Genomic DNA, 25,482 nt, shown 5'->3' with positions numbered 1-25,482 from the left:
AGTATAAAGGAAAAAAGACACCAGACCCTTCAGTGAGTTCAGCCAGTCCCAGAGCAAGACAAACATACCAGAGGGGAGGTGAAGATCTCTTACCTGAGGGCTGTTGCTCATAGTTCTGCATTTACAAACAGCAGCAGTAAGATAATCACATGAAAAAGGACACCAGGCTAGTCAAAGACCTGGGTGCTTGCTTCTTGTAAAGTTCAAAGTGGAGTGGTTACGTTAATGCAACTTCAGTGGTGCATGATTTATATGAATAGGATTTGTGCCCTTTGAATCTTTTTGATATTGAAGAAATCTGTGTGTTCAATACTTTTTTTTGTTTGCAGAGTATTTGCTATATTGATAAGATTATGTTTAGATTTGTCATAGTCATAGTTAATCCTCAAATTGTCTTATAAACTTAAAGCTCTTTTTAATCTGAGAAACTTTGCTGCATTGCAGTGTCTTTATTATAAGTTGGAAGGACTCTGGGTATGGACACCCACAACTGTCCAAACCTGCATATTTATTTTACATGTTATTATCCACAGGTGGGAGATCTTCTATCAAAAGAGACAGAAGCCGATGACTATTCTTGCAGTAAAATGAAATTACAATCGGTACTTCTGCAATCAAAATGTTGTAGCTTAAATGCACATTGTTTTAATACAAATAGACTATGGAAAAATATGTTGTGTCTGTATGACTTATTTTGCTTTCACTGGGAAACTTGTTCACTGCAAAGCCACAAATCTGTCCCAGCTGAGCAAAAGGGTAATGTTGGTAGCAGAGTGGGACAAAATTTCCTGAGAGAAATTGATATGGTATTTCTATGCATGAGGGATGGAAAAATAGCAGGGATCAACTCTCAAAACAAAACCGGAGCTAGATCACAATGTCTGGAAAAAAATGTCTAGCTACAAAAAGCCCCATATGTATCTTTATCGCTTATTCACCTTACCTGACATTCAGCCTCACTCTTTGCAAATGAAACACCATTTAGTCTGGTAAAATTGGCTGAAAAGGTGATTAGTTGCTCAACTCCCTTATACCATGAAGTTTTCCAGGGAGTAGAAAAGGAAGCTTTGGCTAACACAGATCTTGCTAACAGAAAAGAGCTGCAGCAAGATTTAGGAGCTGAAAAAACCCTTAGAAAAGAAATTGCAGAACTTTCTGACCACCCTGTAAATCAACTACTTGGATGAGGATTTGAAAGATCAGAGACCTTATATAAAAATAGGAGATTTAAAACATTTAAAAAATCTTATTTGTTCCCGAGAGAAGTCTAGATAGGAAATAGAAAACTGTCCCTAGTTGAGTAATATAAAAACCTCTAATTCATCTAGGGTTTAATAAAGACATTAATTGATATTAAATGCATTACAAAGCCAATTTCTCCTGGCATTGACATCTGCATCTTCAACTCAAAAGCTATGAATGGAACACATCCAGCTCTCTGAGGGTATGTCTACACTACCACCCTAGTTCGAACTAGGGTGGTTAATGTAGGCAACCGGAGTTGCAAATGAAGCTCGGGATTTGAATTTCCCGGGCTTCATTTGCATATTGCCGGGCGCCGCCATTTTTAAATGTCCGCTAGTTTGGACTCCGTGCCCGCGGCTACACGCGGCACGAACTAGGTAGTTCGGATTAGGCTTCCTATTCCAAACTACCAGTACACCTTGTTCCACAAGGAGTACCGGTAGTTCGGAATAGGAAGCCTAATCCGAACTACCTAGTTCGTGCCGCGTGTAGCCGCGGGCACGGAGTCCGAACTAGCGGACATTTAAAAATGGCGGCGCCCGGCAATATGCAAATGAAGCCCGGGAAATTCAAATCCCGAGCTTCATTTGCAACTCCGGTTGCCTACATTAACCACGCTAGTTCGAACTAGGGTGGTAGTGTAGACATAGCCTGAGGGTGCATCTACACTGCACCCTTAGCTCGAAATAAGCTATGCAATTTGAGCTACACAAATTGCATAGCGTATTTCAAGTGAATTTCAAAATAGCTTATTTCGTCATGTGGCACTGTCTACACAGTGCCAAATTTTGAAATAAAGGGTATGTCTAGACTACATGCCTCTGTTGCCAGAAGCATGTAAATTAGACTACCTGACATAGTCAATGAAGCTGGGATTTAAATATCCCTGGCTTCATTAAAATAAAAATGGCCACCGCGCTGTGCTGGCTCAGCTGATCATCGGCACAGCGCGGCAGTCAAGACGCGGATCGGTCAACAGGGAACGCCTTTGTTGACCAATCCTGTGAACCTTGTTTCACGAGGCATAAGGGAGTGGTTGACAAAGGCGTTCCCTGTCGACCAATCCACATCTTGACTGCCATGCTGTGCCGATGATCAGCTGAGTCGGCACAGCGCGGTGGCCATTTTTATTTTAATGAAGCCGGGGATATTTAAATCCCGGCTTCATTGACTATGTCGGGTAGTCTAATTTACATGCCTCTGGCGACAGAGGCATGTAGTCTAGACATACCCAAACTGTTATTCTGAAGTGTCCCTTAATTCTTGTGGAACGAGGTTTATAGGGACGTCAGAATAGTGCACCTGTTATTTCAAAAGATACTTCAAAATAACAAGTGCACTGTCAAGATGCGGAATAGCTATTTCAGGATACCAGAAATATCCTGAAATAGCACTGCTGTCTGGATGTAACATTAACATGGATTTTACTATTGACAGGTACTTCTTTTGCTGTTATATATATCTTGGTTTCTGTTATTTCCTCTCCAAGGGTATGTCTACCCTAGCTCGGTAGTTCAAGCTAGATAGGCAAATGAGGGCAACCGGAGTTGCAAATGAAGCTCGGGATTTAAATATCCCGGTCTTCATTTGCATCTTCCCGGGCGCCGCCATTTTTAAATCCCCCTTAGTCCGAATTCCGTGCCCGCGGCTACACGCGGCACGGAGTAGGTAGTTCGAATTAGGATCTCTCTAACGAGGTGTACCGGTAGTTCGAATTACAGATCCTAATTCGAACTACCTACTCCGTGCCGCGTGTAGCCGCGGGCACGGAGTTTGGACTAAGGGGGATTTAAAAATGGTGGCGCCCGGGAAGATGCAAATGAAGCCCGGGATATTTAAATCCCGGGCTTCATTTGCAACTCCAGTTGCCCTCATTTGCCTTCCTAACTTGAACTACCGAGCTATTGTAGACATACCCCAACTCATCTGCTGAAGTGGGTCTTACCCATGAAAGCTCATGATCCTATATATTTTTATTAGTCTCTGAGATGCCATAGAACTACTTTCTATTTTGAGGAGGGCACAGGATTATGTTGAGGGGGTGGGCAGAAGCAGAGGATAGTATTTTCTAGCAAATTTGTTTGCTTCTGCATCATGTCCAGTATTTTTTTGTACATGTCCTTTTCCTTGCCCATTCATTCCATAATTGCCTTGACAGCTTTTCAAAATGTTCCTGAACCTTCTCTGTCTCATTCCTGTCCTGTAGCATGTAGCCCCTCCTCTAATTCAGTGGCTCTGAACCTTTCCAGATAACTATACCCTTTTCAGGAGTCTGTGGGCCAAATCTAGCCCACCAAATCTCTTAGTCTGGCTTGTGGCACACCCTGCCAGAACCCTCAAGTACAGAGCCCTCATGTACTCAAAGTGGCTGCCTGCTCCATGTGCCACTGCACCACATGCTGGGGGAGGGCAAAGGCTTTGTACACTGCCCCTGCCCCTAGCACAATCTCTCAGCTCCTATTGGCCAGAAACTGGGTCAGCAGTAGGGTGCCAGAGCGGGGTGGCAGTGCAGGGTCTGGGCAATGAAGGGCGCTTAACTGGCATGCTTTCTGGGGATGCACATGGCTCCATTTCCCCAACGCTCCCAGACATTGCCCCCTGCTGCTCTCATTGGCCAAAATTCTGGCTAATTAGAGTGACCAAGGAAAAGCCTCCAGGCAGAGCTACCATTTCCTCAGCTGGGGGGAGGGGAGGGAGGGAAGCAGCAGCACATGAAGCCGCTTCCTCCCCCCTATCAGACAGGGCTTGTGGGTTGGCTTTGGTCCCAGCTTATTTGATTCTGGCCTGCAAGGCTTGGGTCTCTTCCGCCGGCAGCAAGGAGATGGTGCTGGCACTCCTGCCCTATGGGGTAGGCTGTGGGGGGAGCCCTGAGCCTTGGGCGATGGATCCAGGCAAGCCTCTTAGAGTCCCCACCTCGACTTAAAAGATAGGAAAACAGGAGTTGGAATAAACAGTGTTGTGCTGCAGGGTTTTGCATTTGGACTACTGCTGTTAAACTTCTCTTAAACTATCTTGGAAAAGGAATAAACAGGTGGCAAAATTTACAAAATTGCTCAAAATAGGTAAGTCCAAAGCTGACTGCAAAGAGTTACAAATGGGTTTCACAAAACTGGGTAACTGAGCAACACGGGGCAGATGGAACACAGTGCTGATAAATGCAAAGTAATGCACATGGAAAAATAGAATCCCAACTATACATACAAAAATGATGAGATCTATGGTAGCTGTTACCACTCAAGAAAGAGATCTTGGAATGATTGTGAATAGTGCCCTGAAAACATCTGCTTAATGTGCAGTGGCAGTCCAAAAAGTTACCAATGTTGGAAATCATTAGGAAAGGAATAGATAGTAAGACAGAAATATCGTATTGCCTCCATATAAAGCCATGGTATGCCCATATCTTGAGTACTGAATGCAGATCGAGTCATCCCATCTAAAAAAAGGTATATTGGGTAGGGGTGTAAAATCCCATTTAATCAGCTAACTGGTTAAATTTTATGTTTAACCAGTTAATCTCTTAAATGGGGGTAGGCCTGGCGGCCCAAGTGGGGACTGCTACAGCTGAGCTGTTGTGCCTACCACCCATGGCGTGGCAGGCTGCTCTGGCCAGGCTGGGCCTGCAGCATTACACTGCGGGCGGGGGACTGCTCCAGCCCAGCCAGGCTGCCAGTTAACCAGTAACCTTAGAAGGTGATGCTTACTGGTTAACTGCTTAACCGTTAACATCCCTCATATTGGATTTGGAAAAGGTACAGAAAGGGCAACAGAAATGATTGGGGGTAAGGTTCAACTTCCATATGAGGAGTGATTAACAAGACTGGGACTTTTCAGCTTGGAAAATAAATGATTGAAAGGGGGAGGGAGATAGGTGAGAGGTCTAGAAAATCATGAATGGTGTGGAAAAATAGAATAAGGAAATGATATTTATTCCTTCACTAACATAACACAAGAAGCTCACCCAATGGAATGTATAGGGAGCAGATTTAAAAACAAACAAAACAAATTATTTCTTCATGGACAATCTGTGGAACTCTTTGCCAAAAGATGGTGGAAAGGCCCAAACGATAATAGGATCCCAATAAGAACAAAATAAGTCCCAGGAGGTTAGGTCCATCAATGACTACTAGCCAGGATGGGCAGGGTCCTGAACTTCTGTTCTCCAGAAGATGGGAATGGGTGACAGGGGATGGGTCATTAGATGGTTGCCTCTTCTGTTCATGCCTTCTGAAGCACCTGGCATGGCCACTGTTGGAAGACAGGATACTGGGCTAGATAGACCACTAGTCTGATGCAGTATAGTCATTCTTATGCTCTTATATAGAGCCCAAATGCATCTGCCCAATCCTTAACCCACAAGACCCCACTCCTATTCCAGAGCTGAGACAGAGGTCAGGAGTCCTGACAGTCTCTCTCTGCAGAGTTTGTAACAAAGTAAGAATATATACATTAAAATTTTAAAGCTAACCTGTGTCCCTTCAGTGACTTGCCACAAGATGTCACAATATATTAGTGTTAGCGCTGAGTGGGATATTGGATCTGGAAAAGATACAGAAAGGGCAACAGAAATAATTAGGAGTAAGGAACAGCTTAGACTGAATGGGTCTAATATTTATTTTATTTTATTTCTAATATATATAGGAATTAGATACCTTGCTCCTCTCAGCCTTGCTAAGTTATCTCCCAAAAGAACTAGAGTTTTCCAGTTTTTAGAAACCTCTGAAAAACAGTGATATGTGGGGGGAGGAGAGGGTAGATGGGGTTGGTTTTCCTCAATTTGCTGCTTTGCTTGTACTGAGCATGCGCACTAATACTGCTAAAGCCACTGTCCTCAACCTGCTACCATGCTTTCACTCTCAGCTATCGTGGCATGTACAGAGTAGAGCCCCCCCCCATCTGAAATGGCACCCCTGCTGCATTCAACCTCAATTCCAGATCCCACACCTCCCTCCATAGAAAATTGAGGCCCTTGACCACTTACAAAATCTTAGAGTGTCTCCCCCCCATCAAAAATAAAAAACTCCTGGCTTATTGCTTACTTAGGGTACGGCTAGACTGCGGGGGGGTTTCAAGATACCAAGGAACATGTTTGCTCTTCCATACAAAAGTATCGGAACACATTTCGCGTAGCTTTTTCCGACAAACAGATGTAGTCTAGCCTTACCCTTAGGCGTCTACACTGGCATGATTTTGCGCAAATACTTTTAACTGAAAAGTTTTTCTATTATAAGTATTTGCGCAAGAGAGCGTCTACATTGGCATGTGCTTTTGCGCAAAATCATCCATGCCAGTGTAGGCGCTCTCTTGCGCAAGAAAGTTCCGATGGCCATTTTAGCCATCGGGCATTCTTGCGCAAGAAATTAACGTTGCCTGTCTACACTGGCCTCTTGTGCAAGAATACTTGCGCAAGAGGGCTTATCCCTGAGAGGAAGCGTCAGAGTATTTGCACAAGAAGCACTGATTTTGTACATTACAACATCAGTGTTCTTGCGCAAAATACTCATGGCCAGTGTAGACAGGCGGCAAGATTTTGCGCAAAAGCGGCCGCTTTTGTGCAAAATCTTGCCAATGTAGACACAGCCTTAATGTTTAGGGAAAGAATGCTTGGACTCCAGTTGTGCCAATTGTGTTTATAAATAAATTTGCCTCTTCTGCATACTCCTGGTCAGAAGGAGAGCACTGGAAAACTCTATCGATAAAGACATTTTTTTTAAATGAATGGAAAATGCCTAACTTTTAATGAAAACATTCAAATAATTTTCAATTGCAGATAAAATGTATTTTGGTCCAAATATTAACTAAAACCACAACTCTGTTTTTTTCTGGCTCTAAATTGATTTTTTTTTATCTCTTTTGGATGTTTTTGTGAATGCTAAAATTCTCTAGTTTAATCAAAGCCAAATTCAGATTCGCAGTTTAAACTGGCAGTCTTCCTTCTCTGTTTGCCTTCTCTGAAGACTTTGTTCTACATTATTTAGTTAAATGTAATCTGGCCTTCCTTTTTAAAAACATTATGTGTTCTACTATCATTGCCAATACCCTGTGGATTCCATGGCTGTTAAATTTTCTGGAGATGCCATCTCTTGCTTCAGACCTGTTCACCAAAATCTAGTCATTCATTTAATAATTGTTTCTAGACCTTTTATTTACAAACTAAATCCTGAAAACATGAAACAAATGTAAACTAATGAAGTGTTGCCTTTGTGAGACCTGGTCTATACTTACAATTTACTGTATCAGGTGCATCTGAGATCTCCAGAAGCATTTTAATACTCCATAATATACTCTGGTAATGGGTCTGTTAAGGGCTGTACTAACTCTCCTCCTCATGCCTTCCCAAGGAACTCCAGACCAATGAAATTCTTCTTTATTGGTAAAATGTATATACTGAACATGGGCCTGGGGATTATGAAGCACTTCCAAGGTTCTCCATAGCTTTGGGACTTGTGGCAAGCCAAGGGCATCTGGACTAAATTGATACATTAGTAAATGTTGCAGTTGCCAGTACTGCCACTCTGCTGAGAGTAAAAAATCATATTATTTCTTTCGTGTTAGAACAGAAACAAAGCCTCCAAACTGATCTCTGCAGAACCCCACTTGTTATGCCCTTCTAGCATGACTGAGAACCATCAAGAAGTACTCTCTGAAAATGATTATCCAACTAGTTATGCACCCATTTTATAGTAGCCCCAACTAGGTTGCATTTCCCTAGTTTATTAATGAGAAAATGATGTGAGACTGTGTCAAATACTTTACTAAAATCTAAGTATACCATGTCTACCGCTTCCCCCTTATCCGCAAGGCTTGTTATCCTATCAAAGAAAGCTATCAGGTGGGGCTGACGTGATTTGTTCTTGACAAATCTATGCTGACTGTTACTTATCACTTTATTATCTTCCAGATGCTTGCAGATGAATTCCTTAATTATTTGTTCCATCATCTTTCCTGGAACAGAAGTTAAGGTGACTGGTCTATAGTTTTCTGGTTTGTCCTTATTTCCCTTTTCCATGATGGACACTATATTTGCCCTTTTCCTGTCTTCTGGAATCTCTTGTGTTTTCCATGACTTTTCAAAGATGGTAGCTAAAGCTCAGATATCTCCTCAATCAGCTCCTTGAATATGTTAAGATGCATTTCATCAGATACTAATGACCTGAAGACATCTCACTTCTAGGTATTTTTTAATTTGTTCTTTTCCTATTTTAACTTCTGAACCTACCTCCTTTTCTCCAGCATTCACTATTGTAGGCATCCAATCACTACCAACTGGTTTGGATAAAATGACACAAAAAGTTGTCAAGCATCTCTGCGATTTCCACATTTTCTGTTATTGTTTCCCCCTTCTTCATTGAGCAATGGGCCTACCCTGTCTTCTTGGTCTTCTTCTTTCATGTAATATATTTGTAGAATGTTTTCTTGTTATCCTTTATGTCTCTAGTTTATTGAGCTTGTTTTGTGCCTTCACCTTTCTAATTTTTCCCCTACATACTTGAGTTATTTGTTTATATTCATTCTTTATACTTTGACCTAATTTCTACTTTTTATAGGATTCTTTTTTATTTTTAGATCATTCGAGATCTCCTGGTTAAGCCATGATGGTTTCTTGCCATACTTCCTATCCTTTCTATGCAGTGAAATTGTGTGTTCTTGTGCTTTTAATAATGCCCCTTTCAAAAAAAATGCTAACTGTCTTAATTGTTTTTCCTCTTTGGACCTTATTTAACAGCTCTCTGAATTTACTAATGTCTGCCTTCTTGAAATCCATTGCCTTTATTTTGCTGTTCTCCCCTATACCATTCCCTAGAATTAAGAACTCTTATCAATTCATGATCACTTTCATCCAAACTACCTTCCACTTTCAAATTCTCAACCAGTTCCTTTCTATTGGTTAAAACCAAATCTAGAACAGCCTCACCACTAATAGCTTTCTCAGCCTTCTGAAATAAAAAATTGTCCCCAAAAATAAATTAAGAAATTTATAATTCTATCACTCAAATAGGTCTGGAATGTCTCACAGACCAGCTACTAGAGAATATATCAAGAGTTCACTTGTTCCCTGCTCATTTCTTTTTCTATAAAAATTTTGAAATGCAGATCTAATAAAAGTGGAGAATTAAATCTCCTTCTACTTAGACTATTTCTCACATGAGTTTGTTGCTATTTGAAGAATTATGGGGCATGATGAGAGACAGTAATTGGATTCATGGAGACATCAATTACAGAATTAACCAAGGTCCAGGATAGCAAAGTGTATGTCTACACTAGCCCCCTAGTTCGAACTAGGGAGCCTAATGTAGGCATTCGAACTTGCAAATGAAACCCGGGATTTAAATATCCCGGGCTTTATTTGCATGTTCCCATCCAGTCGCCATTTTTAAATGCCACTAGTCCAGACTAACTGCCCGTGGCTACACGCGGCAGTCAAATGGTAATTCGAACTAAGTCCTTAGTTCGAATTACATGTTACACCTCATTCCAGGAATAGCCCCTATTCTGCGTCTACATAGCGCTTATTTTGAAATAGCAATTTCAAAATAGGCGCTATTCTTTGTGGAATGAGGTTTACCAAGTTCAAAATAAGCCCTCCACTATTTCGAATTAATTTTGAAATAGCAGTTGGCTTGTGTAGCTGCTAGTACAGTTATTTTGAAATAAAGGCTGTTATTTCAAAATAACTTTGCTGTGTAGACATACCCTATGACTACACAGGTGTAACTGTCAGCAGGAATTGGACTGTGTTCTTGTTCCCATTTTGAATCCCACATATTTCATGCTTACCCAGAATTTTCCACTTGGGAAAGAAGTTAATTTGAGATGGGGGCAGAAAAATGAGAAGTAACTTCAGGTTTATTTTAGCTTTATGTTTTTGGAATGAATCTCAAAAGAAATCAAATGTGAGGTACTTTTATGATGGATTGGACTGCTAGAGAACCAGCAAATGGACTTGCCTTTAGCTTATTCAATCAGTCTTTTGGCCTGCTAAGAAAAGGACTTAAAATCCTTGAGAGAGAGAAAAACCTACACTTGTATGTTGAGCTTCTTCTACTGTTTTTGCAAGCATTTAAAAGTACAAAAATGAATTGGCCTGTGGAACTGTTGTGCTCTTCATTAAATATTTGTGGAACGGAAAGTTCTTAGAGTGATACTGGACAGCATGAAACCCAGCTGTTACGTCGTGTTCCAGCTGAGCTTTGAGGCATGGATGCTTTGGCATCTGAAGATTCCTCTTGAAGTTTCTGGTTCATGAAATAGAGGTTCCTCATGTTCCTACTACCACAATTATAGAACATGTTTTTGAAGCATCTTACAAATGTATCAACCAGCTGAGAAGGCTTTCTAAATGATCACCAATTAACTCAACAGTATGTGCCAAACAGGTGATCTGTATAGACAAGGGGGCGGATAGCTTCTGTGGCCTGTCCTGGGAAAGTTTGGAGGGCCTAGCTCTGCATCCCCAGAAAGAGTGGGGAGAAGTCAGCCAGCCCTCAGTGCCGCCCAGACTGCAGCCCTGAAACACCCCTTCCCCTCCAGCCTTCCTTACAGCTTTGACTACAGCCTATGAAACACTTGTGAGATTAACAGCACTTAAATCAGGGGTGGAGAACATAGGAGAACGTTGCCCACAGCTTACCTGGATCTGGCCCCTGAGGCTTAGGGCTCCTCCCAGCATTGGGGAGCATGCACTTATGCCCTAGCCCCCCCAAACCCTTCCCATGGGGCTAAAGCACACAAAGGCTATGTCTACACTACAGAGTTTTTCCAGGATACTGGAAGTATCTAGGAAAAACTCTGCCGCGTCTAGGGAGTGCGTCAGCTTTTTCAGAACAGTTTCCGAAAAAGTGGGCACGTTCTTTTGGAAGCCCCGTATTCCTTATTTTAGGAGGAATAAGGGATCTTCTGAAAGAGGAGGGTTTCCCCACATTTGGCCCCATGTAGAGAAAGCAGAAAAAGGTATGCAAATTGCATATCTTTTTCCAGAAAAAGAACACAGTGTAGAAATAGCCAAAATCTATTAGTCTGGGCCCCCTAGGTTCTGGTGTGCGAGGGGAATATGGGGAGTGTCTTTCTCCTTCTCAATCAGGGGCCACGTCAGAGAGAGCTTTTTTTCCCCCTTGCTTCTTGTGTGCAGCCCCCAAATCATTTTTTCTGTGGGTCAGCGGCCCTAGACCCCAATAAAGTTCCCTGCCCCTAAATACATTCTATCCACTAAAAAAAGAATTAATATGCCCACTGGTAATGTACGGGCCTTAAAACTTTCACAAGTTTTATGCTCCTCAGGGAGCATGAGCATGGGACTGAGAATGGGAACAGTTGAAGAACAATAGAAACATGAACAATATTAACATAAGGGTCAGGCTGCTGCACATCTGCCTTAACAGAAGGATCTCAATTAACCATCACAAACAATTTTATCAGTGTTACTAACAACACAGTCAAGCTGCTAGTGCCTCAGGGTATGTCTACACTTGCACTCTAGTTCGAACTAGGGATGCAAATGTAGGCATTCAAAATAGTCAATGAAGCGGGCATTTAAATATCCCGCGCTTCATTAGCATGATCTCACCCGCGCATTACTCCGGTCAACAGCTGTTTTGAAAGTGAAAGTGTGTGTTGGGACGCGTTAGTTTGAACCAAGGCACCCGTACATCCAACTCCCACCTTCTCTCCCCCCCATGATGATTACACTGGCATGCACACTCAGGCTTCCCTTCCCTACTTCCGAGGCTGCTCTGAGCCCAGGCATGCTAGAACAGTTGCACTGACTGGGCTGCCAGGGAAGAGGCATGTGTCCCCTAGTTGATTTATTTTTCTCCATTTTTCTGCATGATGGGAACAGAAAAATGCAGGCCAAATGAATTCTGCACTTTCATAAGGGTGCAGAGAATATTGGTGCACATAACTAGATTCATTCCACACGAGTGGGAAAAATTAGAGGGAAAAGTCCCATATACTCTATGAGGGTATGTCTACACTACCACCCTAGTTCGAACTAGGGTGGTTAATGTAGGCAACCGGAGTTGCAAATGAAGCCCGGGATTTGAATTTCCTGGGCTTCATTTGCATATTGCCGGGCGCCGCCATTTTTAAATGTCCGCTAGTTCGGACTCCGTGCCCGCGGCTACACGCGGCACAAACTAGGTAGTTCGGATTAGGCTTCCTATTCCGAACTACCGGTACACCTCGTTCCACGAGGAGTAACGGTAGTTCGGAATAGGAAGCCTAATCCAAACTACCTAGTTTGTGCCGCGTGTAGCCGCGGGCACGGAGTCCGAACTAGCGGACATTTAAAAATGGCGGCGCCCGGCAATATGCAAATGAAGCCCGGGAAATTCAAATCCCGGGCTTCATTTGCAACTCCAGTTGCCTACATTAACCACGCTAGTTCGAACTAGGGTGGTAGTGTAGACATACCCTGAGTGCCTGAAGGGGAAAACATGCAACTTACATTCAGTGCTCAGTTTGGGGTATAATTGTGTTTAGCATAATACTTATTTTATACTCTATAAAGTAAAGCACATAATTGTGGGTATAAGTGTACAACAAAAAACAATGTATTGAAGCAGGTGAGTGCTGCTTCTGATTTTCCAATTTTAATCGATTCTTGTAATTTTTGCTGTAGCTTCATTTTACTGCTGCAACAAATTCTCTGTTCATAAAATAATAATAATCAACAACAGATAAGTTCTTAATAAAGTTACCCAGAGAAAAAGATGAAAAAGGTTATTCATGAAATGAGTTTGATACCCAGCTTGCAAACTTTGTCAGCAATCTTGGCTATCAAGATTTACATAGTTGGAACACAATAACAATACTCCTGGGGGGAGGGATTCTGTGTCCATATGGGGGGTGCATAATTTATATAGCCTGCATTTTTCTGTGCTCCGCATAAAGAAAATCTGCAGGGGGAAACATACCTCTTCCTGGGCAGCCCGAGTAGTGTGTCTGTTTCAGCCTGCCAGAGCAGACTCAGAGAAGGGGAAGAGAAGGAGGCTGGGCACTCATGCCAGTGATCACTGTTGGTGGGGAGGAGGGACAGGGCTGGGCTTACATAAGAATGTGCCAACAAAAGAAAGTGAAAGAGAGTCTCTCTGCCCCTGCTCTCTTCTCAAGTGTAGTGCTTTTTATTATGCAGGAGGTAGGCTGGAGGCACTGTACTGTATAATACAGTTATTAAAGTTGCTGTTGATGGTTAATTGATCTTATTGCCTATTGTTCCTAGTGTTAGTTAACTCTTCCCTTTCTCAGTCAATTCCCCCAAGGAGCATAACACTTGTGAAATTTTTAAGGCCTCTACATTGCCAGAGTGATGTAAAAGAGTCTTCTTATAAATGACAGTAAGGGAATCCTCAGATAGGAAGCCATAATGAAGTATGCTGCTCTGCAATTGCAGGTAAATGTTTCTGCACTGATGTCAGACAGTGACAGAAAAGAATCACAGTTGGCTAGGACTGCACTGAACAAAATGTTTACCACTGTTCGGTACCTATTTCAACAAGGAATAGCACTGTGGACCTGAGAGCATGATTCAAATTTGATGCAGCTCTTGTTCCTCTTCAGTACAGATTCAGAGGAACTGAGACAGTGGCCTAATCACACAAAATACAGGTGGTTATCACATGAGGTCATTAATGAAAAAATCAAAATTATGACAATGATAATTGCATAAGATAAAGCTTTCTAAGGCTTATACTATTGTAATGGAAGATTTGTCAAGAAAAGAACAAGTTCGTTTTTTAAAGGTTATTTTCTAGTGAAATAACCTTTCACTAGACTGGCACTAGACTAGTGAAGACTGGCAGATTTATGAGGAGTTTATACCATGGTTGCTATTTCTCTTTTCAAAATCGTGTGCTTTGCCTTTTTCTGATTGTTGGGAGCAGCATTATAATGCAGCTAGTAATGTCTCTGGTAAATTTACTGGAGCCAAACCAGAGGATTGAGAGCTAAGAGAGGAATTTCTGCATTATGCTACACATTCCCTTAACCTTGCCACACAGAATGCCCTGTACAATATTCCAGAATTTTGTGATATGTTTTTGATGGTGAAAGATCTCATCAATGCCTTGAAGAAGTCACGAAAGTGTATGGCAGTATTCGGAGAGTTTCAGAGAGGGGAACTTCTTTTATGATGTTTGTGCCTAACAAAATGGACATTAATGATCAGCAGCATTAAATCACTGCTCAACAACAATGAAGCCATGAATAAATGTAGTCACTCTTCAGATACATCTGGCTCAAAATGTAGTGGATTTTCAAAGCAACTTAAATATTTTTCAACATACTTTACACTAATAGTTCTTGTGGAATCCATGGGTCCTGTGGAAGAAGTTAATGCAAATATTCAAAGCCCAAATATGTCATTGACAAGCATTTTATAGAAAGTTGGTCTATTGGGAAAGGTGTTGAGTGGGATGCCCACTGACTGGTCATGTAATCCCTTCTGAGACACAATAATAAGTATGGCAAGAAATCTTTATTCACATGATGACTCCCAAGAAAATGCAAGTCACAAAGATGGCTCAACCATGGAAGTCTCTGTCCTTCAGTGATCCCAAAGAGTGTTTTCATCAGTATATGTTGAGATCATTGATACTTGAAAAGTTTCCATTGAACAGTGGTTTTCAACAGAAAGCTTTATATTTGCAGTAAAATTGGAGAAGCATATAACTAATGCAGTAAACGGCTCAGCACAAGACATTGTCCCAATAAGTGAAGATTTCAGTGGTGACATTAACATGCACAGGCAACCCACTCTTCATTTAGAAATGTTGAGCAATATTTGCAGATCAAGAAATTGTCATCTTAAATCAGTGAGTGAAGTGCAGAAACCAAATGAAGGCTTGATTGATGCAGTCAGAAGTTACAATTCTTCTGAAATTATTCTACACAGCTCTGACTACAGTCTGCACCACAGAGCCATGGTTCAATTACCTGTGCAGACTGAATATTTGTAAATGACAATTGGCCATGAATGTCTAAATCACATGGCATTTTCGCGCATTCGTAGGAACTGTACCTTTGAATTGGACATAGCAAGTCTCCTGGATGATTTCATTTCAAGAAAAACCAAACAACGTTAAAAACAGTTTCCTGCCTCCTGATTGGTAAATGCTAAATAGTATTTCTTCTGAAATATATGTCTTTTATAACATTAGTGTATGTTTTGGAGTTTAAACTTTATCTTTATGTAAGTTACATTTTTTGTGGTGTACGCTTACAAACTGTATCTGATCATATGTCACGTTTATTTGCAGATTATTAGTGTTATGTATTGCTTTCATTCTTTTTATTTTTGCGACTATAACTGCCATTCTTTATTGTATATCATATTCATTCCATGTTCTGTCCTTGTTGTGGCTTTAACTATTGTTAACAGTACCTGTTGTTTTGCTGGTTTAATTATTTAAATGCAGTGCTTTCCTAAGCCAGTACAGCTAGGCACTGAACGGTGTCATTTTACATGAAAAACAATTAGAAGAGCACCACAAAAGAAGGGGCTACATTTTGTTTTAATTGATCCAAGCGTGCTTAGTTGTTTCCATATTCACAAGAGCTGTGTGTTAGCATGTGTAGACAAGAGCAATGCCTAGAATACAGCATGTCATATGTAAGTAGTATTAACAAAGTGGATATTCTTGGTTAAATAGTTGTTCTTACAATAGTGATATTGTGCAATATAGATTATTAGACATTATTTTAAAAAAAATCCAGCTGGGTTTACCAGGCAGGTGTGGTGTGGGGGGGGGGGGGAATTGGACCTTTTCTGGGCACCAGCAAAAAGTATGCAGACCTGACACCCCTGGACTGTCAAGGGCAGGGATTCCCGCATGTGCCTAGGGCAAATCAGCCTGCAGGAGGGTTGCCCCTCCCTGCCCCAGCTCCCCTCCCAAATGGAGGCTGGGCGGGGAGACCAGTGCTTTATTAAGGCCGGGGCTGGCGGTGCCCTGGGCTGCCCCCATCCCTAGCATGCAGTGCTCCCCGAGCCTGGCGCTCGCCCTCAGCTCCCTCCTGGGTGTCCTGGCGCTCATGCAGCTCTACCGCAACTTCCGAACCCCGGCCAGGTACGGGAAACACGACGACAGGTCGGACAAGCTGCGGGCCAGGCTGCCCGCCCGCTGCGCCTGGTTCCTGCAGGAGCTGCCCGCGTTCCTGGTGCCCACGCTGCTGCTGGCGATGCGCAGCCCGCCCCGCCTGGAGCCTGTGGGCTGCCGGCTGCTGAGCGGCATGTTCTGCGGGCACTATTTCTACAGGTACCCGAGCCCCGCCCGGGCCGCCGGGCGGGCTTTCTGGGGGGTGGGGCACGGGCTCGGTGGGAGGCTCTTGGGGGGGGGGGGCGAGCTTTCGGTGGGGCTCGCGGGCTCGCTTACGGGAAGCCCGAGCTGGGGGGGGGGGCTCGCTGTGGAGCGCGGGCTCGCAGGCGGGGCTCTGCGGGGAGGAGCCGAGCTCTGGGGCGGGGGGCTCGCGTGGCGGTGCAGACTCTGGCGGGCTCGCCGGACTTCTACCTTGCTCCGAGCCGCGAGCTGCCCCTGCCACTGCCCGGGCGCTCCCGTCTGAAGGACGCGGCTGGGGCGAGGGATCCCTCTTCCCCGGTCCCTTCTTCCCTGCCGGTGGCGCTGCGGTCCAAACCCCCTGTCGTTCCCGGCCTTTGTTCCGGGAATTACCCGGTCCTGTCAGTGCTCCCGGGGACCGAACGAGGCTCCGGTCACCCAGGGGAGGCGGCACATCCCCGCCCACGGGGAGATGCGAGGTCCCGAACCCACCGCCGCCTGGTGCGTGGTGCCTGCACTTACTGGAGCCGCGCGAGACAAGCTGTCTCGGATTCCCCTCAGGGGACACATCCCTGCGGCCGCCAGGGGGCTCTGCGGGAGCTGGGGACATGCCCTGCTCTGACCTCAAGCGTTGTTCTTCGGCAGCAGCCTGCCCCATCCCACCCCACTTCCACCTTGTGCCCAGGGCTTGAATAAGAAACGGGGGTTTGCCTCACAGGCCACGACACACGTGCCTTGGATCACGGCCCACAACTGGCATGTCACTTCCTGAGCCCACAGATTTGTTCTGGAGAGATGGGATCTCCCCTCTCGCCCCCTTTTGGTTTTTCTACGTGGAGTTTGAATAGGAAGCTGGGGCATGCCTGACTCCTTGACTAAAATACTTATTAGGTCGCTCCCCAAGTGACCTGTTCCCATGACTGTTCTTTTACTATGCAGAGATGAGGGCATGCCATTCCTAGACGCGAGCTTCTAATAGATGACCCCAGTTTTAATGATGAGCTTGCTTTGTGAGTAAATAAGAGACAACATGCATCTAAAAAATCAACAAAAAGCAGTATTTAGCCAATTTGCTGCAAATCCAGCTGTAAGATTTGAAGATTCTGTCATTGTTACCAATGAAGAGGTCTTGTGGGGACTTTGTTTTGTTGCTAGATGAATTAAAAACAGGGGACACGGCTAATTGTTTTAAGTTATAGAGGTAGGAACGGTCTTTTCCTTATTATACCACAAAAATGATCGGAAGACATTATATGCAGGTGGCTCCCCAATAATCATGTTTACTAAGGACATGCAAATGTATAATAAATACCTACTTTAATGCACACTTCTGTGCAGCGTGATTTCTGATGGCTTCTGAAACAGAAAAGAGGGGCACCAACACAGTGTTCAAAACTACTTTAAAAAATACTACCCTATACCTTTTACTCCTGAGGGGATTCTGCACCTCTGTGCGGGCTCACAATTCACATGGCCCGCATTTTTCTATGCACACTTCTCCCCTCGCCCCGAAAAAGTTTTTAAAAATTCCGCTGGAGGACACAAGCCTCTTCCTGGGCAGCCCCGGCAGTGCGTCTGTTCCAGCCCGCCTGAGGAAACTCCATGGAGGAGGTGGAGGGGGTAGAGGGCCTGTGTGACCACCTTGGGGGGGTGCCAACAAGCTAGAGAGAAAAAGACTCTTGTCCCTGTCTCTGCAGCTTCCTGGCTGTAAGGTTAGAGCTTTTTATTATGCAGGAGGCAGTCTAGAGGCACAAATGTAGCACCCTGACTGAGTAGTAAAGTTGTTAAAGTTGCTGTTTATGGTTAATTGATCTCATTCTTGGAGACAGAAATGTAGCAGCATTCCTTTTGTAAGTTAACTGTTCTCATTAATCTGTGAAAGTTTTGAGTCCTTCCCCCCTTCTCCACCCCCCACACTGTACACTGCTTTTTAAAGAAGCCTTATTATGAAATGACAATGAGGGACTCCTCAGCTAGGAAGATATGTGCTTTTTCATTTTTTCTTGTGTCAAAGTGGCACAATGGGGTTAGATTATAGCTCAGGATTTATTTTACCTACCCATTTAAAAAAAAAAGACTTTGGGAGGTGCTTGAGTCTGATTGTCTTGAAACATTATTGACTGTTTGGTAAATGTTTTATTTGCCCTCCAAGTAACCAGCCAGGTCCAGGACAGTAAATATAAAACTCTATGACTTTCCAGTGTAAAAATCTGAGTAACTTAAAAAGACATTCTACTATTTTTTTCTGCTTAGTATTCTGTAATTTAAATGAAAATCCAGAATTATAACTGGAATGCAGCATATTAGTTACCAAGTGTTTGTAACTTAATTGTCATGTGTTTAGGAATGCCAAAAAAAATATTGTGACTTAATTTTGTATTGTAATTTAAATAATTTATCAAAATAATTGAAATGGGGGTAATTATATTGCATTATTTTAACAAAATATGCAGAATCCCCTCAGGAGCAAATATTTGAACAAGCTAGTATCTGTAGTGTTGCTATGAAGCTAATAAAACAGTTATAGTTTAATGGAATTTGGAGAACTCTGTGAGACTGGAATGTTTCCATCTCGATTCCTATTTTAATCCCAGATTTCCATTAGGAAATCCTGTTTTACCAAGTGTGTGGATGTACACAAAATGGTCCCCAGTGTCATCAGTTATCTCAACAACTTTAAATCTATAATAACAGCACCTTTTCTTTAATAAATTATACTGTTAATACAAATAATGCTAATGACTTTTATTGACCTAAGTCATATTTGAAAACATTTTCCATATTAATGTTAATTTTCAAGTTACATGGAAAAGAGCTATAGAGAGAGCAAATGAAGGATTTTTCTGGGGAAGGGGTATTTCATTTTGTCTGAACAATCAGTGAATGGTATTTGAAAATATTCAGGCCACTACTTTGAGATACATCAATAACATCCATCTTGTTTTCTTTCAACATACTTGCTATCTTGCACAGAAATCTCTGATGGAAACAGCAGGTCAATTTTTTTAATCTTTCTGTGATCAGATTTAACTGTCAATGTAATGATATGTTGTATGGTTCACCATTAATGAAATGACAAGTACTTGTTGATGTAATCTAGTGCCCTTGTCCACTTTGACTCTGAAACTGTAATATAAATAAACAGATGCTATTTATTAATTAAATGTTTTAATTAATTGAGCAGTATTTGTTGTTAGTGTTGGTTTACTGGAGAACAGTTGTAGCCATCATAAGTTGAACCCTTATTTCCCATAGGCGCAATGTTATAAATGGAAGTTCCATTCCTGGAAACCCATTTCATACCCTAAAAATACAATCAGGCCAGGTACTACTGTAAAACAGCCAGCCACATCTCCCAGCCCCACCTGCTGCGATTCCCATGAGGCCACGTGAAGGGAGAAAGAGCCTCCCACTTTCCCCCATGGGAGTTGTAATCCTCATTGCACCGGGCTTGAGAAACCATGCTGGGCCAGACCAGGGCGGTCACTAGGGACAGGCTGCACAAATATCCCAGGCCCACAGCAGCGCTGATCAGGTCCGGGGCAAGGCCCCAGCCTGGCAGGGTTCCAGTTCAAATGCCGCCCGCTGCTGGTAGGGTTGCCAGATGCTCTCCCAAAAAATACCGAACATGTGGGCTAAAAATTTTTGTCGAGCAAAAAAAAACAAAACACCAAACCCCACACCACCCGGCTTCAGAACACAACCACAGGACAATATGCATTTGACCAGAGGCTCCCAACGCCAATCGCAGCTCCGCCTCCCAGTCGCTCCCCCGCCCCTGCCAGGCTTCCATCCGGTGCCCAGCTGGAAATTGAGAAAATACCGGACATTGCAGATGTCTAGTATTTTCTGAATTTTTTTTACCGGGCAGAGAGTGCAAATACCGGACTGTCCGGTATAAAACTGGACACCTGGCAACCCTAACACTGCTGGCCGGCACTGGTACTGCCACGTGGAGTCTGCATCTGACGGTGTGGGTCTGCCATTGTAAATGCGGGGGGGTCGTAAGTCAGGCGGTCATAAGTCAGGGGTCGCCTGTACACCTATATTTGAGTAGACCTAAGGATTTGTATTTAAATTTCCTATTTTACATGAAGGGAATTTTCTTCATGAATTTCTGCATAGAATTGCTGCATGAATTTGGTGCTCTCTGCCTCTCCCTAAGGAGGTATTTATGGTCTGTAATCCAGACACTACCATTGACTGCTCCAGACATCCATATGGACAGGATAACGGCGATAAAGCTGTGAGTACAGAAGGTCCAGTGACCGGGCGTAATAGATTCAGACATTTTCTGGCCAGAGGGAACCTGGAGCGCGTGGCTCATGGGCGGCCCCGGGCGCGCGGCCAGTATTCCTTCATTAAATCTAGGGTTGTAACAATGCTTCTCCCAATCATTCTAAGCTCATCCATCTGTGCCAGAGAATAAGCATCAAATTTTGGAACTGCATTGTCCTTCCTAAGATCTATGCAAAAACACAGGGACCAATGACTGGGCCCTGTCACCTCTGGAGTCTCAAAAGCTGGAGGAGCCGGCACCCAGTTAATTCCCCACTTTCCCAGAAGCGGTGGGGTCAGGATTTAGCCTGGGGGTGTCACGTGTCAGCCTCCAGCCACAGAGCTCTGAGCACTTTCCTGGCTGTGCAGTGGGAGGGCTGGCTCTGAGTTCACTACTTCCCCATCACACCTGCCCACCCCACTGCCTCTGCCAGTTCCCCTTCATCCCTGTGACCCCCATACCACCTCCCCAGTCAGGGCGTGCTGGTGCTGAGTAAGTCCGGTGTGAAAAGTGACATTTGTACATTTGTTAATATCCCTTTTCACAGACTTCATATCTAGCAAGTCTTTTAAAAAATCAACCAAAAAAGCAGAAGAAACAGCAAGAAAAATATACCAGAATGTGCAAAATACCTTCTGTTGTGTTTAGGTCCAGTAGTAAAGATTTAAGACAACTGTACATTGTCATGGAAAAATATGTTGAAAGAACCCCTGCCCTAGTGAATGTGACTGCTGCTGTTGAAAGGTAATTTTTGAGATCATGGAGCCTAAAATAAACCCAGGAGGGCTGCAGAGAAGCTCAGGAGAAAGGCAGAAGACTCGTTGGACTTTGATACCCTGGATAGGGTTGCCAGTTTGGGTTGGAGGGGCTCCTGCAGATTTCATCCCAGAACATTATCTTTAATTAAAGATTAATCTTTAATTCTTGGAGAGTCCAGGACAATCCTGAAGAATTAACCACCCTAATCCTGGAAAGGGAGGCTCATGGTCTTAGCCAGAGGGTCAGGTGGAGTCACCATAGTGAGCAGATGCCAAGATCGGTGGATCCATTGCCAATCCCGAAACTCTGACAAAGGTCTGCCAAGACACCCACAGAACCCCCACCGCCCGAAAGGTGGGTCCTGATGCTTCTTGTCCAAGGGTCTAGGAACCAATGGTGACCCTCCTCGCCCAGGGGGCGACGTAGTCCCCTGCCAGATGAATCTGCCCGATCAGCTCAACCCAAGCTGGGGCCCTACTTTGCCTGTGGCAGCAGGGGCCATTTACAGCAGGACTGTCCCAAGATGGACTATAGCTTCTGCCAGATTTGTGCTGCAGAAGCCCATGCCCACCGACCATCCCCACCAAAGCTGACAACCCCTGTTGGAGTGAGACCATGGGAAGCCATGGCCCTCCTTGACTCGGGGTGTGGGCAAATCCTCTACAGAAGTGGGGTTATTCCCGACCCCATAATGATGGAAGGGGAGCTCCGATTACAATGCATTCATAGTGAGGTAAAGGCCTGTCCCCACGTTAGGATGCCCATGATGATAAATGGGATCACGGAGGAGATGGTAGTAGGCATGGCTGCCACACTAGCTCACCCCATCATCCTTGGCGGACTGGCCCAGGTCATATCCCACAGTATTCAGACTCCTCCCAGCCAGGTAGCTTGAGAATGTAATCGCCAGCTCCTGCTTCGGGTGTGGGAAATTGTGGAGAAAGAGATTCCGCCCATGTTGGATCTAGGAGTCATGGAGCAGTCCAGAAGCAAGTGGCGGAGCCCCCTCCTACTCATCCTGAAGCCTGACAAAAGTTTCTGATTCTGCATCGATTTTGGTAAGGTAAACGCAATCTCAAAATTTGATGGTTACCCAATGCCCCAAATGGAAGGGCTTCTAGATCATCTCAGGACTACGAATTATATCACCATCCTTGATCTGACCAAAGAGTATTGGCAGATCCCCCTGGATCAGAGCTCCCAGGAAAAGACTGCATTTACCACCCCATCCGGACTGATCTACTTTGTTCGGATGCCTTTCATCCTTCCTGGGGCCTCAGCTACCTTCCAGCATACGCTGGATCGTCTCCTGAGTCCTCGCACAGCCTATGCTGCAGCCTACATAGTCAACATAGTCATGTATAATCAACACTGGGATAAACATTATCTACAAATAGCTGCCATCCTTTGGAACCTCTAGGATGCGGGCCTCACTGCCAACCCAGGAAATGCCAGGTCAGATGGCAGGAAACCACATAATTGGGGTATCACTTAGGACATGACCTGGTGCGCCCCCTCGTAGGCAAGGTGGAGGCCATATAAAAGTACTCTGCTCCCTCCATGAAGTAGAAAGTGTGGCATTTTCTAGGGCTGGCTAGCTACCACCATGGCTTCATGCCTGAGTTCACAGCCATTGCAACTTCCCTTACCGTGCGACTGACCAAAGATAGCCTGCAGCAGGTGCAGTGGTTGCCTGAGTGTGAGAAGGCCTTCCAGACCATGAAGGATGCATTGTATAGAGAGCCTGTCCTATTCAGCCCAGATTTCGACTACCCCTTCATTGACAGACAGATGCCTTGGAAGTTGGGCTGGGTGCAGTGCTCTCTTAGAAGGTGGATGGGGAGGAACACCCCCTCCTCTATATCAGCTGAAAACTCTTCCTCAGGGAGCTCAATTACTCTGTTATTGAGAGAGAGTCCCTTGCCATTAAATGGGTGATTGAGGCCCTGCGTTATCTCCTCCAGGACTCCTTTGTGCTGGCCATTGACCATCCACCCCTAAAGTGGCTGCAAACAATGAAAGGCACCAAGGCCCAGGTAATGCAGAGGTACCTCACCCTGCAGCAGTACATGTTTACGATCCAGCATTGATGAGGGAAAGAAAATGCTAATGCAAACTGTCTATCCAGCCTGGGAGAGGATCAAGATCCCAGCCCTGGAGACTGGGAGCTGTACTTAAGCAGGGGTGTTTGTAGTGAGCAGAGGTGGCTGCTCACAGACCAAGAAGGGGAAGAACCCCTCTCTGAGCCCTGGTGGGCTGAGCCTAGCCCTGCCCCTTTACCTGCCCAGAAGTCAGGGGGCAGGACTAGCTGTATAAAAAGCCAGGCCAGAAGCTCAGAGGAAGGAGCCGCCAGTGGAAGCAGAAGCCTGCCCTACGCTCCTAGGCTGGGAAGTGGCTGAGGACCTTGCAGATGCCAAGGACAAGCCCAGACCGCCAGGCCCTCAGCCCGAGGAGGAAACCCTGCTAGCTTTACCTGAGGGTTCAGACCCTGATGACCCTGGGGACCAGCCATGGAGCCAGGTACACTCCAAAGGGAAGTCTGGACTTGGCCCAGGGAAAGCTGATGCGGATCAGGCTGACTTGAGCGTACTTTGGTGAGTCAGCGTGTTACAGCTGGATCCCTACTGACCCCAGTGGCAGTCAACCTGACCACTGCCAGGGCCCTGGGCCAGGATGCAGTAGAGTAGGGAGGTCCTGTGTTCCCCCCTGCCATCCCAATTCCCGCTGCCCCCCCCTCCCCGCTTTGTACTACAAACTGTGTTTGGACTATCTACTATAAACTGTGTTTGGAATATTGACCCCACCCTGCGCTAGGGCCTGGGCTCACCTGCGCACTACAGACTGAGTTTGTTTACTTGCCCCACCCTGTACTAAAGGGACTATGGGTGGTGGATTTCTATGCCTGGCTCAGCCCAGTGACTGGGCTTGCACAGATGGGGTGGGTACTGGCCTGAGCATAGGACTAAGCCAGTTGGCTTACACATGGTCTGTTGTGGACATGTGCCATGACATCATCATTTTTAACCCCTTATATCTTTACCCAAAGATTCTCAACAAGCCTGTCTCCCATTTCCATCTTAACTTCAGTCCAAGTATATATTTTTAATATATAAGGCAACACCTTTTTTCCCTGCCCATCCTTCTTGAGCAAGCTGTACCTTCAATATTCCAGTCATGCGTATTATCCCCCCAAGTCTCTGTGATGCCAACTATGTCATAGCTGTGTTTGTTTACTACCATGACGAGTTCTTCCTGCTTAATCTCCATAGTCAGGATTGCCAACAGGGGTGGCATGCTACAGGTGGCGCTGAGGGCTGGCTGCCCTGCCCCGCCCCTTCCAGGCACACAGAGGTGCCCCCTGCCCATCTTGCCCAGGGGCCCAGCATGGCTGTCTGCTCCCCTGCCCATACTTCTTGTATTAGTACACAGACATCTAAGATACTGATTTTATCTAAGTTTTTGGCATTGGGCAGGAATATTTCCTCTTTTTTCTCTCTGGGTTATTACTTGATCTCATGTGGGCCACTTATTCAGAGTAATTGCATTTCCTCTGATAAAATGAGTTTTCAGAATAAATGTCTGCTTATCCTTGTAGTTTGTACTATTTTTAATGTGGAGGCGAGTGCTTTTTGTGGTGTTCACATTCTGATTGCTCGTGAACTCTTTAAACTCTCTGCTCCAGTGGAGCAACTAGTTTTTTGAAGTGATCTGTCTGCATAATTATCAAACAGTTATTTTTGGAGAAGAATAGCAGGGAGTGTATTGTTGAAACACACACTTGTGTGTACTGCTGCTAATATGCAAGAATGGCCATAACACTCTGATAGTATGGATGCAGCTCAGATACAACCATCAGGACGTAGCAAGGGCAGGCATGAAGCATTGTGATATCAGCAGGTCACTTCACTGCAGAAGTAATTTGGGCTCTGAGGT

The 25,482-nt window shown here is 44.5% G+C and overlaps 1 protein-coding gene and 1 long non-coding RNA gene across 2 annotated transcripts in view; one reads left to right on the top strand and one right to left on the bottom strand.

Moving 5' to 3' along the window:
* The window catches only part of LOC142827989 (uncharacterized), a 77,555-nt gene extending 60,439 nt beyond the window's left edge, over window positions 1–17,116 (bottom strand). Inside the window, exons 1-2 of the long non-coding RNA XR_012902845.1 lie at window positions 16,746–17,116; window positions 5,711–5,781 (exon numbers count right to left, since the gene is read on the bottom strand). This is a non-coding gene — a long non-coding RNA (uncharacterized LOC142827989). The remainder of the gene's footprint in view (window positions 1–5,710; window positions 5,782–16,745) is intronic.
* SRD5A2 (steroid 5 alpha-reductase 2) overlaps window positions 16,193–25,482 on the top strand; it is a 55,794-nt gene continuing 46,504 nt past the window's right edge. The window contains exon 1 of the mRNA XM_075924919.1: window positions 16,193–16,493. Within this exon, the coding sequence (XP_075781034.1) occupies window positions 16,210–16,493 (284 nt within the window). The 5' untranslated portion in view covers window positions 16,193–16,209. The remainder of the gene's footprint in view (window positions 16,494–25,482) is intronic.

The sequence above is a fragment of the Pelodiscus sinensis genome, chromosome 3, assembly GCF_049634645.1.
Source record: "Pelodiscus sinensis isolate JC-2024 chromosome 3, ASM4963464v1, whole genome shotgun sequence".
NCBI classification, from domain to species: Eukaryota; Metazoa; Chordata; order Testudines; family Trionychidae; genus Pelodiscus; species Pelodiscus sinensis.
The sequence above is the reverse complement of the archived record's forward strand: the minus strand, read 5'-3'. Positions and strand labels throughout refer to the sequence as shown.